General features: G+C 43.5%; 1 protein-coding gene across 1 annotated transcript in view; it reads left to right on the top strand.

Moving 5' to 3' along the window:
* LOC121604549 (multiple epidermal growth factor-like domains protein 11) overlaps positions 1–16,525 on the top strand; it is a 96,254-nt gene that overhangs the window by 66,560 nt on the left and 13,169 nt on the right. Inside the window, exons 10-14 of the mRNA XM_041934102.1 lie at positions 907–1,027; positions 5,684–5,847; positions 5,937–6,039; positions 11,211–11,357; positions 14,437–14,571. Of these exons, the coding sequence (XP_041790036.1) occupies positions 907–1,027; positions 5,684–5,847; positions 5,937–6,039; positions 11,211–11,357; positions 14,437–14,571 (670 nt within the window). The remainder of the gene's footprint in view (positions 1–906; positions 1,028–5,683; positions 5,848–5,936; positions 6,040–11,210; positions 11,358–14,436; positions 14,572–16,525) is intronic.

Genomic DNA, 16,525 nt, shown 5'->3' with positions numbered 1-16,525 from the left:
AGGCCGATGCTGATATTGATATTTAACTATACAGTATTAGTTATGAACACATATCATAAACAAACAGTGTTGATGCGGATTCCTTAGATTTTTATTTGTGTTTTTTTATTTTGTGACGAGGATTCATACTGGGCGGGAGGTGTTTTCGATGCTGCTCTCTGGTGGAGAAATGTGTGCAATGATGACACTGTTTCCAAATCAGCTGAAATATCGGCCCGGACACATTGTGACTGGTCAGACCTGTAATTCAGTGCATTGTATTTTGGCCCGTATATCATAGAGACATCTGTAATTCAATTTTTAGGTGTATTTCCAGGGTGTTTAGTTATGATGAAACTGTGTGAAAAGCCAACAGAGATCTCATTCTTTGTTACTGATTCAAGCTTTTGATTGTGAGTTTGGTCGTCTGAGTGTGTCATTCTGTCTTTGCTCCTCTTCTCTTTCTCATTTGTCCAATTAGTTCATTACTTGATTTTCTACAAACTTAAATGAGCATCAATAGAAATGATTATTGGGGAAACTAGTTTATAACCAAGCAGGTTTTCACACACAATGAGTTTGTCAGTGTTGTAACAGTCAGAATATACAAAGACTGCAAAACATAAAGTATAAACTAGACATTTACAGTCCAGATATATGTTCTGTTATATAAGGACGTGTAAGACAAAGACAATGAAATGCACAAAATGTTCATTTTAAAATTAAAAGTATTTTTCTTGTTGTTAGATAAAGAGCCTTCATGGTGGCAGACAGTTATGGAACATCTGAATGATTTGATGTTCTTGGTTTTAAAATAAGTCGCTAGAGGTTGAAAACAAGATGAAACTGAGAAACTGAAACTGTTCCATCTATCACGGTTGTACTGTGCCGCATTTCAGTGTCTCCCCTTCTGTCCTTTGCGTCCAGGGCGACGACTGCTCCATCAGCTGTCCCGCGGGCCTCTACGGGACCAACTGCACCTCCTCGTGCTCCTGCCACAACGAGATCTCCTGCTCGCACGCCGACGGCTCCTGCATCTGCAGAGAAGGTTCGGTTCAGCTCTGTGATCTCATTCGTTTATGATTATCAGTGCGTTTCAGGAGGTGTTAGTGGTCTGCATATGTTAAGTCCTGGTCCCAGGAGAAGCTGGACATACATCTGTCCATCCATCGAATCCTGTCCATCCGTCCAGCAGCACCTCAGAGGCGAGCCATGCCTCAGATAACAAATCTCACAAAAACATATTCATCTAATATTTATTTCAATAAAACAATGTAAGAATACTCCATTACAAATACAAGAAGTAAACATACTGAAGTTTTGTCTTAAAGTACTTGAAGTATTAAAAATAACATTTCTCCTGTGAGCGATTTATTGTTCTATATGACATTATTAGATTAATACTGAAACATCGACGTTAGAGCAGCACGTTTCTCTGTGGTGGAGCTACTTTGAATGACTTTATGTGCAGTTCAGTCTAGAGGTTCTCAACATCCGGTTCAGGCCCCTCCGAAGGGTCAGCAGATAAATCTGAGGGGTCATGAGATTATTAACGGGAGAAGAAAGAAGAAAAACAAAGTTCTGATCACAGATCTGTTCTCAGTTTTTCTAATCTTTGCTTCTTGTGAGATATTGGAGTTTGGTTTGTCCATTCTGGGCTGCTGTAGAACGATGGCGGTGCAACATGGTGGACTCAGCGGAGGAGGAGCCGTTCCCTCTGTAGAGATGAAGAGCTCATTGTAAGCTCATTGTCTGTCCCACCACAGACATAGTGGTGTCCACTGAGCCTCTGAAGGATTCATGCTGAATTCACACATGTTGACAGAACAGGAAACAGGAAAAACTCCCATCATTCCTTTCCACGACGCTGAGCCCCACTGCTGGCCGTGTAGTCACACCTTTACAAATGCCTACATATGTAAGCAAGTCAGTAACTTTATTTCTGTGGCACCTTTCAAACCCAGAGTTAGCAGGTTCCTCACAGCTGCAGGAAATGCATCGAGAACTGACGGACGTAGAGACATAAATCAGAAAACCTGCTTTTCCTCAACCTGCATCTTCTTCACGTTGATTCGCTGTGTTCCCTGAACACCTCAGACTGAGCGTCAGATAGTTTCTCTTAAAGTTGGAGGCTCTCTTTCCGCTGTTGTAGGAAAGAAAGTGTCTCTGCTTCTTAAGTGGATTTATTTCAGTTTGTTTCGCTCTTTAATTCTGAGGATCTCAACCAGGACTCACACATTTACTGCGGACACGTTAGATCGAAGACTTTACCTCACGTGGAAACAATCTAACAGCGATAAAACCTTCTTTTATTGATCTGTTATCCACTGAGGAATCTCCAAAGAGCACGGAAATGTGTTGGTTTGGTTTTTCCAGAGCTAAAGTGTTTCACAGTGTTTTTTGTTTTCTGTGGGCTGAAATTGGGGTTTTAACCATTTTTCCAATCAGCTTTGCTCTCTCGGCTCCACAGATGCTGCTGAACTGCTTTTCATATCTCCTCAAAGGGCTTGTTTCAGCTCCTTTGCTCTTTTCTCCTCCTCGATTATTCTTATTCTCAACTAGTCGATTGACAGGAAAATAATCAGCGCTTTTCTGATCAGCAGTGAATTATCTGAGTGGGAGGAGTCCCTGCTTTTCTTTGTCATGTGTCAAAAGTAAACAATATTTTCAGAAAATGATTTGCAAATGAATCAAGTTAATTTAAACACAAGATACTTGTGCTCAAAAAGAGGATTAATTCTCAGTGAAGAACCTTGGAGCTCTAATCTGCCTCTATACCTGCCAAAGAGCAGTGATTCCTAACACGTCTCTGGGGGTTTCGCCTACTTAGTCCCACGACACCTCCAGGAGGCTAGGCGGTGAACTCCGGCGTCCCAGAGTCACCCCCCCTAGTGCCAGCTCACGCTGCTCCTACACAATCCAAACAGCACCGCCACGTTCAACTGACCCAGAGATGCTCCAGGTAGTGGCCAGTACCGATGCTACCATTTAGCTATTGCTAATGCTAATGCTAACCACTAAGAAGAACAGAAGAAGACAATACAGTTCTGATGCTACCATTTAGCTAATGCTAAATGCTAACCACTACATGCTAAGAGGAACAGAAGAAGACAATAAAGCTAGATTCACCTATACTGTTAATGTTAACTGCTAGATGCCAATACTAACTGCTAAGATACTATCATACTATCAACGCTTTAGCTATTGTTAGCTGCTACAATGCTACCACAGGCCTAGATGCCACATGTAACTGCCGATTGCCACACTACCATCATCTGCACCTGCCTCTCACCAACTGCACCAATAAAAGCGGGGTGGGAATACAAACCCTGGTTCGGGTAGGGGGGTAGAAAGTTTAGAGGGTGCTGAAGGTGGAGGCCTAATCCACAGACCAGATTTAACAGCCTCTTCTAACATTTCCTCCAAGAAGCAAACAAAACAGGAAAACAACCAAAAAGATAAAAAAAAAACAAAACAAGCCAACTCTGTATCTTACAACGCAAACTCACCTGAACAGGCCGCATGGTCCCAAAGAGAGACTCTAGCTGGCCACACCCCCACCTTATCTAAACTTCCTCTTCCTGGATCTCTTCCTATTGGGAGAGCGAGAAGATGGGGCGGGGAAAGCAGAGCAGATAAATAAATAACAAAACTAATCATTAGTTGCAGCCCTGTTTGATTGTATATGTTGTGTTTTTCCAAACTTTTGATTAATTGATGAAGCTCTTTGGTTTTCTTCGCAGCCAGAAACTCCTGACCATCCAAAAACATAAAGCACCAACCTTAACAATCTCCAGAACTTTTTCTTGTTTCATATTTTGTTTTCCACTTCGCTTCCTTAATATCTCTCAATATCAGCATCTTTAAATATTAATGTGCCGCCGAACCTCGTGGGGAACGTGGGTAATTAAAGTGGAGAGACATCCGAGGCAGAGCGCAGGGCCAGCGGCCGCAGAGCTCCGGCTGGAACGAGTGGGTGTCTGTCGTCACCCTGCAAACCTTCATTTCCTTCTTCTTTTAGAGCTGCTGAGGGGAAGCGTTCTGCTTATTAAACATGTTGTAGCGACGCTACTAGAACCTTTTTCATGCTGATTATTTGTAGAGCAAACCTCTGATAATCTGTGCAGTTCAATATACGATAAGGAGTCAAACATGGCACAAGGACTCATGGCGTCCAGCTGGTTCTCACATCAGAAGGATGTTTGACATATTGATGAGAAATGATGCATCTTTGCATCCTGTTTGCTCGTGTTGAAGGATGTTTAAATTTAAAATCCTGAGGGTCAGCATCTCAGCACATGTTGCCTTCCTCAGGATAAAAGCCAGTAATCGCTGAAATGAGATGCTTACTGTACAGGACGTGTTTAAAAACATGTGGAATTCAGAGCGAGAACAGTTTTTATGCCTTCGTTAGATGGCGGACAGAAGAGAGCTGACAGGAAATGAGGGGCATTAACAGGCAGCATGTTCATGTCGCCCCCCGCAGCAGGCGCCCACAGTGTGTCCACATGTTAACAAACCGGCAGGTACAGATGTAACCGGTGGATTATCGTCGTGTGCGTTGTGTTATGCAGAGAACCAGACCTGGATGCATTTGGAGGTGCTCTCCATTTATTTCTGACAATAAAAGTGAAATAAAAAGATCCTCCGGTCAATCATCAATATACGTGAGCCCCTACACAAATCAAAGAACACAGGAATGTGTTAGCATGCTACAGCAAAGTTTTAGCTAGCAAGTAAACAAGAATAATGTGCTGCATACCTCTCCCACGAAGTACAGAATCAAAAGGGGAGAGGTGAAGGCGGGAGGCATATTTTATAGAGGGGGACCCACAAAAACAAACGTAGGGGTACACAGACTTAAAGTCTCAGACGTTCCACATTGACTCTGGAGGCCTAACATGTCAGGTAAGGTTAAAACTAGTGACAGAATTTGTGTAATTATAACTAAAATTATATGGTGTATGACTCTGTTACACTGCTGTATAATTGACCCTGTTACACAGATACTGAAGCACAGAGCAGAGTAGAAATTACTACAGCTACTCACTCAGTTACTCCGTTTCATCTGCAACGACAGCAGTGAAACAGCTGAAACGCTCCATAAACTGCATTCATGACTTTCTCACGTATGAAAGTGTTGTGAATTCTAGGCCTGTACAGGTAAGGTACAGGTGTGCAGTTCTCATCAGATTCTCTACAACTTGGATCATATTTTCATGGTTTTGGCCGTTCTATTTATTATTACTAACAATACAATCACCAAATTAATCGCTGATATCTGGGAATTGTTCAACATTACCGGAAAGAGGTCAGAAACAATCAGAGCATCAGATTTTAAACAAACCGTCAGATTAGCCAAATTTAATAACAAAGTTTTACCTGAACTGTCAAAGTCTCACTTCCTGCTTCAGCTTCTTACCATACTGGCTGTAGTTGGGATTTTTTATTTTACAAATAGAGATTATTCACGACTTTTCAGCGTTTGCACACTTTTTGACCCTCAAATAAAGAAGCTGAGCTCGTCGGACAAACTGTTTACAACCTGTCAGCTCGTGTGACCCCAGAGCTCAGCTGTCTCTGCTTTGTTATCAGAGCTGCTAGAAGAAAATACGACCAGCTGCAGTAATCCGATTGAAACCCAGACTTAGTGCTTGCCTGCGTCGGCCGTGTGCTGACACCTTCGGGCTGCGTCTCTGTCCAGGTTGGCAGGGCGTAGACTGCTCCATCCCCTGCTCCAGCGGTACCTGGGGCCTGAGCTGCAACCAGACGTGCCAGTGTGCCAACGACGCAGCCTGCGACCCCGTCAACGGAACCTGCACCTGCTCCCCGGGCTGGAGGGACGAGTACTGTGACGCGCCGTGTCCCGTGAGTGCTCGTGGCGGCCGCTAGTGTTCTTATTCGCTCAGAGTTTGCATTGGCGTGAACTGATGGACGGCTCTGTGTTTGTGTGGTAGGAGGGATCGTACGGGCTGGACTGCAGAGAGAGATGTGACTGTGTCAACGCTGACGGCTGTGATCCCGTGACCGGCTTCTGTCGCTGTCTCGCAGGTTGGACAGGTGAGTCCTGCAGCTGCTCTTTCATTGTGTTCCTGGAGGAAGGAAGGAGGACCCAGATTGAGCAGCAGACTCAAACGTTAGAAGATCAGATAAGCAGAATCATTCCTGACAGACAAGGTTACTGTATCAGACCAGGCGAGGAAATGATCTGCTGTACCTACTCGCTTCTGTCTTACCGTTGACTTTGAATGCCATCGCAGCACCTTTGCGAGCATCTCTCAGAGTCAGTGTGAATTATTGCATTTGATAAACTGGATGTGTAACCAAGCTGCGAGGCGGATAAGTGGCCTCAGCATCGATTGCAGCTAATGTTAATAAGGTATCACACATATCCTTGAGTAAAGACTCTGTTTTATGTTCAAAAACACTCCAGACGCTTGAATAATGCTGCTGGTGTAGATTTCCCTTCAGTCCGGCCTTTGGAGAACAGACCTTCATGATCCACATCCGGCTCGTGAGTGGAGGGCTCAGAGTTGAGGTGAGGCAGGTACGGAAAACACCTGAACAGACACAGTCGGAGGGAGAAGAAGAGTCTGAACAGAAGAGGGAGACGCTGCTGCCAACACCATGACAAGAACGGAGACAACAAATCGATACGACGCACAAAAAATTCCACCCTAAATTCTAAAACTGATGGAGATTCAGGCTCGGATGAGTCTGACAGCCCAGCGCTCGTCAATAATTCAGCTTCACAACAGTTCCCCGTGGATACGGCGCTCTGTTTCACGCTCGGGCTCAGGCCTGCTGCAGCGGATCATCTCAGCAGTGACTTTGCGCCTCTTTGTTTGAACCCTTGTTTGCTTTCATAATTGTCATGTACAAGCTGCAGCTCTGCTGATTTCACCGGCTAATCATCAATCAGCAGAGTCGTGATCAGCACTGATCGATATGAGAGCTGATGAATATGGAGAGGCTGTTTTAATTTAACTGCCAGAGGGAGAGGCAGTAATGAATTGACACTGAGGGGAACTTCAAAATATCGATGAATATTTAGATCAAAGCTTAGACCAAAAGTTTGGAGGAACTAAATGAGTTCGGTTTGAAGGAGTAAAGAAACATGATGTGTTTTTGTTTCTGAGCGGGAAATTAAAGTTGAGGTGATGACCATGAATGATAATTAGCGCTGTGAGCTGATCAGAGTGTTTTCATGAAGCTCAAAACGTCTGCAGCCTCGTTCTGCAGAGGACGTCTGTGATCCGTTATGATCCCAGTGGGAGAAAACCCTCAGTAAGATCACATGAACCAGTTTGCACAGAGTGCAGCTGGTTTTCATTCAGATATCTCTGCCATCTCTTTTTAACATTCATCTCATCACGGAGGTAAATTTGAGCAAACAGGCCAAACGTCCAGAGTGAAAACAAGTAGAAAAATATCTGAGGCTGCAGATGATTTGATCAAGTCCAGATTGATAACACATAAAACCCTGATTCCAAATAAGAAACAGAAATAAAACCAGAATCAGTCATTAACAATCAAACTGTTTCCTGACATCAGTTTCCTGAAGCGTACCTGAGTCCAGGTATTAATCTCTTTATCCAATCACATGTTGACAAAGTGCACCCTCGCTCCATCCTCGCTGTGAACCACTGAGCCTTTCAATCATGATGCTATCACCTGTTACCAATCAGCCTGTTTACCTGTGGAATGTTCCAAACAGGTGTTTTTGGAGCGTTCCACATCTTTCCCAGTCTTTAGTTGCTCCTGTCACAACGTGTTTGAAACGTGTTGCTGCTTCAGATTCAGAATCAGCAGATATTTACAAAAATCAATGAAGCTGACGAGCTCAGACAGTAAATATATTGACTTTGTGCTGTTTTCAGGTGAGTTTCTGTCAGAAAGGATCAGCAGGTGATCACATTCTGCTCTATCATTCTGCGTCAAACTGTTCTGGAATCAGGCCTGTAGATGACTTTGAAGGTTTATCAAACACCAAAGCGCTGCACAGCTGTTTGTAAGAGGAACATTTTCTATCACCACAGCATCATTTTGTCCTCTGTTACGATGTCAACAGATAAACAACAGAAATAATCTGGTTTTTCAAAGCTAACAGTCCTGCTGCAGCTCTGATAGCAGCTCAAAGGACAGTCACTGTTAAGGGTTAATACAGTTTTACACAGTATATACTGTCGTCTAATCTTAATGCTATAATGTGTGAAGAATTAATGTAATAAAACTGTGTCAACAAAAATAGGAAATATATGGATCAGAGACTTATTCTGACCCGATCCCACAAATTCTCACAAGAGCACTGAATGTGGATTCATCCGCCGCTGAAAATAGTCCCCAACAAACGCACCATTCCCTCCTGTTTGAGTGAGGTTTGATGACTTTATTGAACTTTTAAAAAAAAGAAATTGTACGTTTGTGAGGTGTTTTTGAAGATTTATGTCTTCAGTAGGAACCAGTTAGCTTTAGGTTGAGAGCCACAGACAGGAAGTCAGACAGAGATGGACCAACACATCGCTTGTTTGTTGGACATGATGGTCACAAATACAGTTTGAGTACAAACTGAACCATCAGACACATTTTACTCCTTTTATTCTTATGTTTCCGTGCACATTTCAGCTTTCTTCTTTATTCTCATTATAATGTGTGAAGAATTAATGTAATAAAACTGTCAACAAAAATAGGAAATATCAGATGAACGATCAGTCTGCGACAGTTGAAATCTCAGTTTCACGGCTGGAAAATGAACTCTGAATGTTTGCAGATGATAATGTGATGTTTCCTTCTCTGTCAACAGCTTGTTTGAATACTTTAGCTCGTGTGACCCCCTCCCTCTGCTGTTTAGAGAACTGCACTGTGGGACGGTAGTACCCTTCAACTCCTCACCCTCCTCACGTCTGTGCACTCACACGTTTGAGTGGGACACAAACTGCACGAGAGGACAAACTACAGTTATTTTAAGTGTTTTCCTTCATTTGTGTTCATGAACTAATGAACTGACCTGGGTCTGAAGCTTTAATATCATTTGTGTCATATCAGATTTTTACATTTTCTTTTAATGCCACCACACACACACACCAGGTGTTCGCTTTACACCATCTAATGCAGAGCTACAGGATTTACATTCTTCTGCTTCACCTCCTCATCCTCCATCTCTCTTTCCCTCCCTTTGTTTTAACTCCACAGCCTAACAAACAGAGTTTTCTCCCACTTTGTGGCTCAGAGGTAGTTGATTAATTGAGTTATAATGGCTGCCTGGGCCCCCACTCTCGTATTCTCTCACATTCTATGTCAAAGGAAGTTTCTAATGAGCTGCACACATGCCAGGCAGCAGACTGGAGGAGGGGGATATACTGTATTTGCACACACACTGTTCCCCCTCTGTCTGTCTGTCTGTCTGTTTCTATATTTGGACGGGGGGGGGCTAAGCGTATTCCTGCGTGTACATGGCTGAGTGTAACTAAGCATTAATGTAATGTAACTCTTGGGCGCTGCAGTCTCCAGACTGTCCCCTGTGAGCCGCCGGGCCTCTGATCCAAACTGCAAACCAGCTCGAGTGTAGACAGACTGCTGCCTCGTAGGACACACACACACACACACACACACACACACACACACACACACACACACACACATGCAAGACTGATGAAAGAAGGAGACACTTCAGAAAATGATTAAAGGGCAAAAAGTCTCTGGCAGAATTTAGGTTTTTGCCTAAAATATTTGCTCGTACAAACTGACAAACGTGTTCCAGCAGTTCACTGATACAAGAGGCTCGTCATGTTGAGAGAAAACTCAGACTCCGTCTCTGCTGTCAGGCTGCTGAGTCTTAATGTCAGCGATGGATTGGTATGAACATCCCAACTTTATTCTTGTAAATGTTTGTTTTTTAACTGTAAAATGTTCCGCTCAGTTCACATCTGGGCTCTTTAAGTATCACATTTAAAGGATCCTTTGCCAAAATATTTACAGCTACGTATCCACTGTTTCACTCCTCATCCTCAGTCCTTCATGTTTTATCAGAAAATGATATTATAACAAAACTGAGCCTGCAGCCACGCTATGACACAGCTGTGCTTTGAGCTAAATGCTAACATCAGCATGCTAACATGCTCACAGTGGCTGATATGCAGGTAATGTTTACCACGCTGACCTGTAGCCAAGCTGCTAGCTCGGCTCTATTCAAGTTTTTCACCAGGACACAAATTTATTACATTTCTTTTTGTTGTACATAAGATTTTAGAAAGACTTCTACTTTCGATCATATTATATTAGATTTAGTGTTTATGAGCTGTAACATGTGTAAAAAGAGTTTCCCAGAAATAACAACAACAGCCCCTGCTGTTTTTCTTTTTTCAATCCAACAGAGCAACAAAGCATCAGAATGATTTCATTAATCAATGAATTAATGTGATTTCTCAAATTAAAATGTCGAACATTTGTTGCTTGTAGCTTCTACAAAGTGACGGTTTGGTCTTCCAGCGCTTGACTGTCTGTCAGTCTTGAAGCATTTAGATGTCTGTCTGTTAACACCTCCTGACTTCCTGTCTGTGGCTCTCAGCTCTAAGCCCTCAGTAATTGCCTCAAACAGCTGCTCACTGTAGTTTTTTATCAAATGTTACTCAAACAGGAGGAAATAGAGCATTTGTTGGGACTATTTTCAGCGGCAGATGAATCCACATTTGTTGCTGTAGTGAGTGTTTGTGGCAGCAGGATGGTGAGTGTGTGTGTGTGTGTGTGTGTGTTCATGGTGATGGAGGAACATGTGTGAGGCTCACTGATGGAGCTCTGCAGCTCAGAGGAAGAAGATCCATCAGGCTGTATCTGTTCGTAGATACACTCAGTGTTGGTTCTGCTCTCTTTATTTATTAAGAGAAACTGTAGAACATCACCAGTCTTACCCTCGAACAGGGAGATGACTCTTTGTCTCTGTGATCTGTCACATCCCTCCTCTCATCATGTCTCCATCAGTCTTTCCTCCCCTGCTAACTCAGTGTCTGAGTAGGAGCTTAAAACGTCTTTTGCTAATGTTCCCTCACCCCCCCCCACCCACCCTTTTTTTTACATCATTCTCTCTTCTCCTTTTTCAAGTTTAAGTGACACATTTGAAACTTTGTGAGCGGCGTTGGAGGAGTCAGTTTGACTGTAAGAGCTCGGAGCAGAGAATAAAGCCTCTTGGTTTAGCGCAGACTAAGAATGTGTGTGTGTGTGTGTGTTTTGTGCAGGTGTCCACTGTGACAGTGTGTGTGAGGAAGGACGCTGGGGACCCAACTGCTCCTACAGCTGCACCTGTGAGAACGGGGGCTCCTGCTCCCCAGAGGACGGCACCTGTGTGTGTGCTCCCGGCTACCGAGGCACCAACTGCCGACGAAGTAAGGAAGCTTCACACGCACACACTCACACACACACACACACACACACACACACACACACACACTTCTATCACGGCTGCAGCACAGTGATGGAGGAAAAACCTAAATCAAAAGTTTACAACAGCACAATCAAACAGTAATTGGATTATGCACAAAACTCTCGAAAGGTAGAAGTTTCATACATACTCGAGAGTCAAAGTGCTGCGGGTGACGGCCGGTTCCTGTCAGACTGACCGCGTGTTCATTCATCAGCAGAAAAATCCCTAAATCGTGATGATTTTCCTGCCGTCAGATCAGTTGGAGGATCACACGCTTCTTCACAGGTGGAGGAAAACTCTTCCCGAATAATGTGGAAACTCTGTAATGTGACGTGTCCCTGGGCTGAAAGTTTGTTAAATTAGAAACGCACACACATTTTCATTTCACACGCGCTCGCGGCCACAAACACGGCGGAAGGTTTCTGACCGAAAGCTTGTGTGTGATTAGGTAAAATGTGCGAGAAGCTCTTTTTACTCATAATGACATGTTATCGTCTCTCAACCAGCTTGTTTTCCGCAGTGAGCGCGGTGCACCTGATGCCCTGTGCTGCACTTTTCTTATAAGCAAAGTTTCTGCTTTACATTCATTGTTTCTCACCAGAACTCTTTGTTGTGTCCTTGAGGTAGAAAAAAAATGTGTTGAGCTGATTTCCTCCCACACATACATCTGCAGAAGTCCTCTTTCGTAAAAGTTAGAAACCTGAATTGTTTACATCCGAGTTTCCCCGTCCTGCCTTTCCTCAGCACAGACTGTAGGTCAGAGGAACAGTGTGAAAGCATTGGGAAGTGTGGAGTCACGTCACCTGCACGTTGTTGTCCATGTCAGATTTATGGCTTTAAGAGGTTTTTACGTGCAGCAGCTGTCCAGCATCATGCCAGACGTTTTAGAGACCACTCTAGTCCACTCTGCTCGACCCAAACGAGGACCTACACACAAAGTGTTGCTCCATAGTGCTGAAGTGGTCAGAGTCTCACTCTAATCTGGATTCATGCTTCTGAATCAGGACCTTCAGTGTTTGGAGGCAGTAGCTGGTGGAGCAGCTGTTGATCCAGTGTGTCGTGTTTTATTCTGCTTATCTCATTTTCAGGCTGTAGATACACGGTGTGAACGTTGATTAGGCTGCTACTAAAAACCGGTTCTAACCTCTCAGCAGGCAGGAGGTGATTGAGTTGTGGTTACTGAAGACTTTACTTACTTGCAAAGATAAAACTAATAACATTGATAAGCCAGTTGGAATCTACCCAACAACACTCAAGGTATTAAAGTGAAGTAAAGCGAAGTCTCCTGCGACTGTAGCTTTATTTCTCATCTCCATTTTATCTGGATTTTTAGTTTTAGTTTTTTTTTCTACTTTTTATTTGTATTTTCAGAATACAAACACAACAAAACCCAACAAAACATGGTCAAACGACAAAAAGAATGGGGGGGGGCACTCTCATTTTGATAAAAATCCAAATTATTACGTGTCTTATAATGAATAATCCATCATCCTTTTTTGGGAGTCAGTCCATTTTTCCCAGCGCTGATGATAAGACGTTGCTTTGTTTCTTAAGCAGTGAGTCAGCTTTTCCATAGAAAGAATCTCCTCTACTAATTCCAGCCAGTTTGTTAGTGTAGGGGGGTCGCTTTTCAGCCATTCCTGGTGATGGTCTTCTTGCTCGCCAATATCAGAATTTTAAACAAGTAGACATCCTTCGTATGAATAATACCTTCCGGGATCAAGCCTAAATACACCATCCGTGGGTCTTTAGGAATCTTACAACCAAAGATCTCATCAATAGTCTGGTCGTATCCTTGTACAGAGCCAAAAGATATGTGAATGGTTGGCGTTCACAGTACCACATTGCCTCCAGCAGGTCTGCTGTGAATTTAATAGTTTGTTTTTAATCTGGGGTGTAACAAAAAAAGTTTTTACACTCAGATTCTCTCCACCTTCTGGAGCATGTAGATGTTTGTTGTGTTGTACACATTGAATACCAATCACTCTCTGATATAGTTATACCGAGTTCAAGTTCCCATTTGGCTTTGACACAGAATGAGTTGCAGCCTTTCTGTTTCTGTAGACTCTTGTACAATTTGGATACAACCCCCGAGGGGGTGTTCCTGTATGCACCAGTCAGAGTCCCGGTCACTTCATTGCCCTCTGCTGAGATTCCCGGTTTAATTTCTGTGTTATAAAAATGCCTGAGTTGTAGGTATCTGAATAGATCCCCACTGGCCAGCTGAAAGTCTTCTTTAAGTTTTTCAAAAGTTTTTGGATTTTTAGTTTTAAAGGGTTTTGGTGGACAGTTGAGGAGGAATTCAATGTTTCCAGAGGAGCCATCGTGTTTTTTTCCAGAATCCAAACCAGTGAGAGGTGTGTTCGTCCAATCAGGTGTAGAAAGTTTTGTTTTAAAATCTGACTGAAGGAGAGAACTGTAAACCATCTAATAAAGTCCTGTTGATGTTATTTGCAGTGTGAATACAAGTATATACCACACAGCAGCCCTCCTCTGCTTCTCCCTGCATCATTATGATAAATTTAAGGGGTCTCGGTTCACAGTTTAGGTAATCATCTTAATCAGGAAAATCCTGTATAGCATGAGCGAGGCGGTGGGCCAGCCTGCACCGGCTCGTCTCAACACTTAGAGTAACATCAATTAAAGCAAATTAAAGGCCTCAGGAAGACGTATGAGGGAGAATCTGTGGTGGAAGCAAAACAAAGCAAAGCCAATGCAGCCAACAGGTTGACCCTGGAGAGGGGGGAGCGGCCAGGGAAGCACGTCCATGGACACACTCCTGCATGCACACACACACACACACTCACACACAATTATATAGGTATGGTGGGCACAGCCGATATTAAGCTTTCATATGCAGCATATGGAGTTTGAAAAACGTAGCTTAAATTGGGACTAAGTGGACCATGAAATCCATTATTAAAATGATCAAAGAACTAATCAGAGAACTAATCAGAAAGTTCCCTGTGGACTTGCAAATGGACTTAAGACACACACACACACACACATCCTTCTAACAGTGGCGTGTGTGTTCTCTGCAGCGTGTTCTCCTGGTTTCTACGGCCACCGCTGCAGCCAGTCGTGTCCTCAGTGCATCCACAGCGACGGGGCGTGCCACCACATCACCGGCCATTGTGAATGTCTCTCCGGCTTCTTCGGCTCGCTCTGTAATCAAGGTCAGTCGTAGTTTTATTCAGCGCTTCGTTCCAAAAAGGTCCCGCTGCTCTTCCTGCGTTTGTGCGTTTGCTTTGAGGATGAAACAGCTGGTTTTTGTTTTCATGTATTGTTACATCCCTGCAATAAGAAATAGAGATTTTGGTGCTCTTCATCCATACAAAATCTGGATGGAATAAAAGGTTATTCCACGAGGAGTACTCAGCATGTGAAAGGCCCCTTTAAACAATCTCTCTCCACTGCCCTCATCATGCAGTATTTATATGTACTGTGAAAACCTGCAACTTTACAGTTTTCAAAGTGAAAGTGAAAGTTTGAGCTCTGCACTCAGACCAACCAAAGTTCCCGTTCAAAGTTTTCCACTAATGTTTCGAGGTGGTGTCACAGTTTTTAAACCTGCTGGACTTAAACTGTCTCAAAGATTTTCATGTACAGGAAATAAATGTCTGTTAGGTCCCTATCACCTAATGAGGAAACACAATGGTGACTGAGCCTAAGTACTAGTACGTTGCAATATTTATATTTTTGCAGTATTAGGAACTAAGTATCTGTGGCGACAAGTATTAAGTTACTGCTAATGCAAACCGAACATTTCCTGCTGCTGCGACTTCACATTAAAAGCATTTAACTGGTGAAACGCAAGTTGACTTTTATTGTGAAGCAGTGACAGGAAATGTGTTTGTCAGTTAGCTTTACACTGACCGCTATCGTTCATCATGAATGCGTCTCCAACACAAATCAACGGTTCGCTTCCTGCGTTGTTTGACAGCCAATCAGTTCGAAATGTTGCAGGAAGTAATGCTGATGAAGCGCTGCAGGCTGCACACCTCCAACTTCTCCCCTGTGTAACCAGCAGCTTTCACTGTGCCCTGCTGTCTGCAGACTCCTGCTGAGTGCAGCACCACATCAGATCACTGCCGCTCACAGAACGATGGAGAACAGCCAAGTTCTTTATTGACACGACGGTAGTTTGTTTTTCTTCCACTTAGAATTCTGGGAGCTGTAGTACTAAAACACATCACCACCAGTAACTGCAGGTGGCGCCACATAATCAGGACTGAAATCTTAAATCTTTGGTTGTCAGTCCAGAGTTAAGTTTAAATGTGTTTGTTCAGTTTCATTCAGGTTCCTGGTTTCTGCAGTTTCATTCTTTTGTGGTTTGTTCCTCGTGTCATCTTGCACAGTGTGACGTGCGATGGAGCTGCAAGATGTTTTGCATGAGCCAAACTCCCAGAACGCTGGTGCAGGATTTATCTTTTTCACGTCTCGTTCGAAGCTTTTTCTAATCACACTTTTTCCAGCCAATCAGAGACGTCACAGCCTTCAGCAGCTCCGTTTTCTAACAAACATCCAGATTATTTAGCACCAGGACAGAACACAGTTTAACCGCTGCATGCAGCCTCTTGACTTCTTCATCTACACAACCTTTTTGTTGTAAAACCGTGGCGTCTCTGATTAGCTGTATGTTAGAACTGGAGCTCTGCACACAAAGCAAAGCCCTTGGATGTCTGCATTACATTAAAAATGGAGGTAGAAAAAATCTAAACCTTGAGCTCATTCTGTGTCCCTTTCACAACTCCCCCCTCTTCTCCATATTATCTGAATACTCTTTTCGTCAGTTCTCCTGTACATCATTATTTCAGTCTGGTTTAGCTGCTCTGCAGGTTAAACAGGTGTTAATTCTCCAATGAAGGCAGTCGGTCCAAGGTTCGTTGCCAAGTCGAATTTTAAATAGAGACAGTGGAGGAGAGTGCTGTGAAATATTCATCATCATTAAACATGAAGATGGCCTTAGTTATGCCCCGTCCTACATTAGCCATTCTGCTGGCCGCTGCATCTTTGAGCAGGCCCATAGATAACTGGGCAGCCTTGATAAATCAGACGTCCAGCACGGAGGCTTTTAACCGCCTGAAGAGCCACTCGCACTCGTCCCTGCTCTCTCCATGTTTGATGCCC

The sequence above is a fragment of the Chelmon rostratus genome, chromosome 1 (genome assembly GCF_017976325.1).
Source record: "Chelmon rostratus isolate fCheRos1 chromosome 1, fCheRos1.pri, whole genome shotgun sequence".
Taxonomy (NCBI): domain Eukaryota; kingdom Metazoa; phylum Chordata; class Actinopteri; order Chaetodontiformes; family Chaetodontidae; genus Chelmon; species Chelmon rostratus.
The sequence above is the reverse complement of the archived record's forward strand: the minus strand, read 5'-3'. Positions and strand labels throughout refer to the sequence as shown.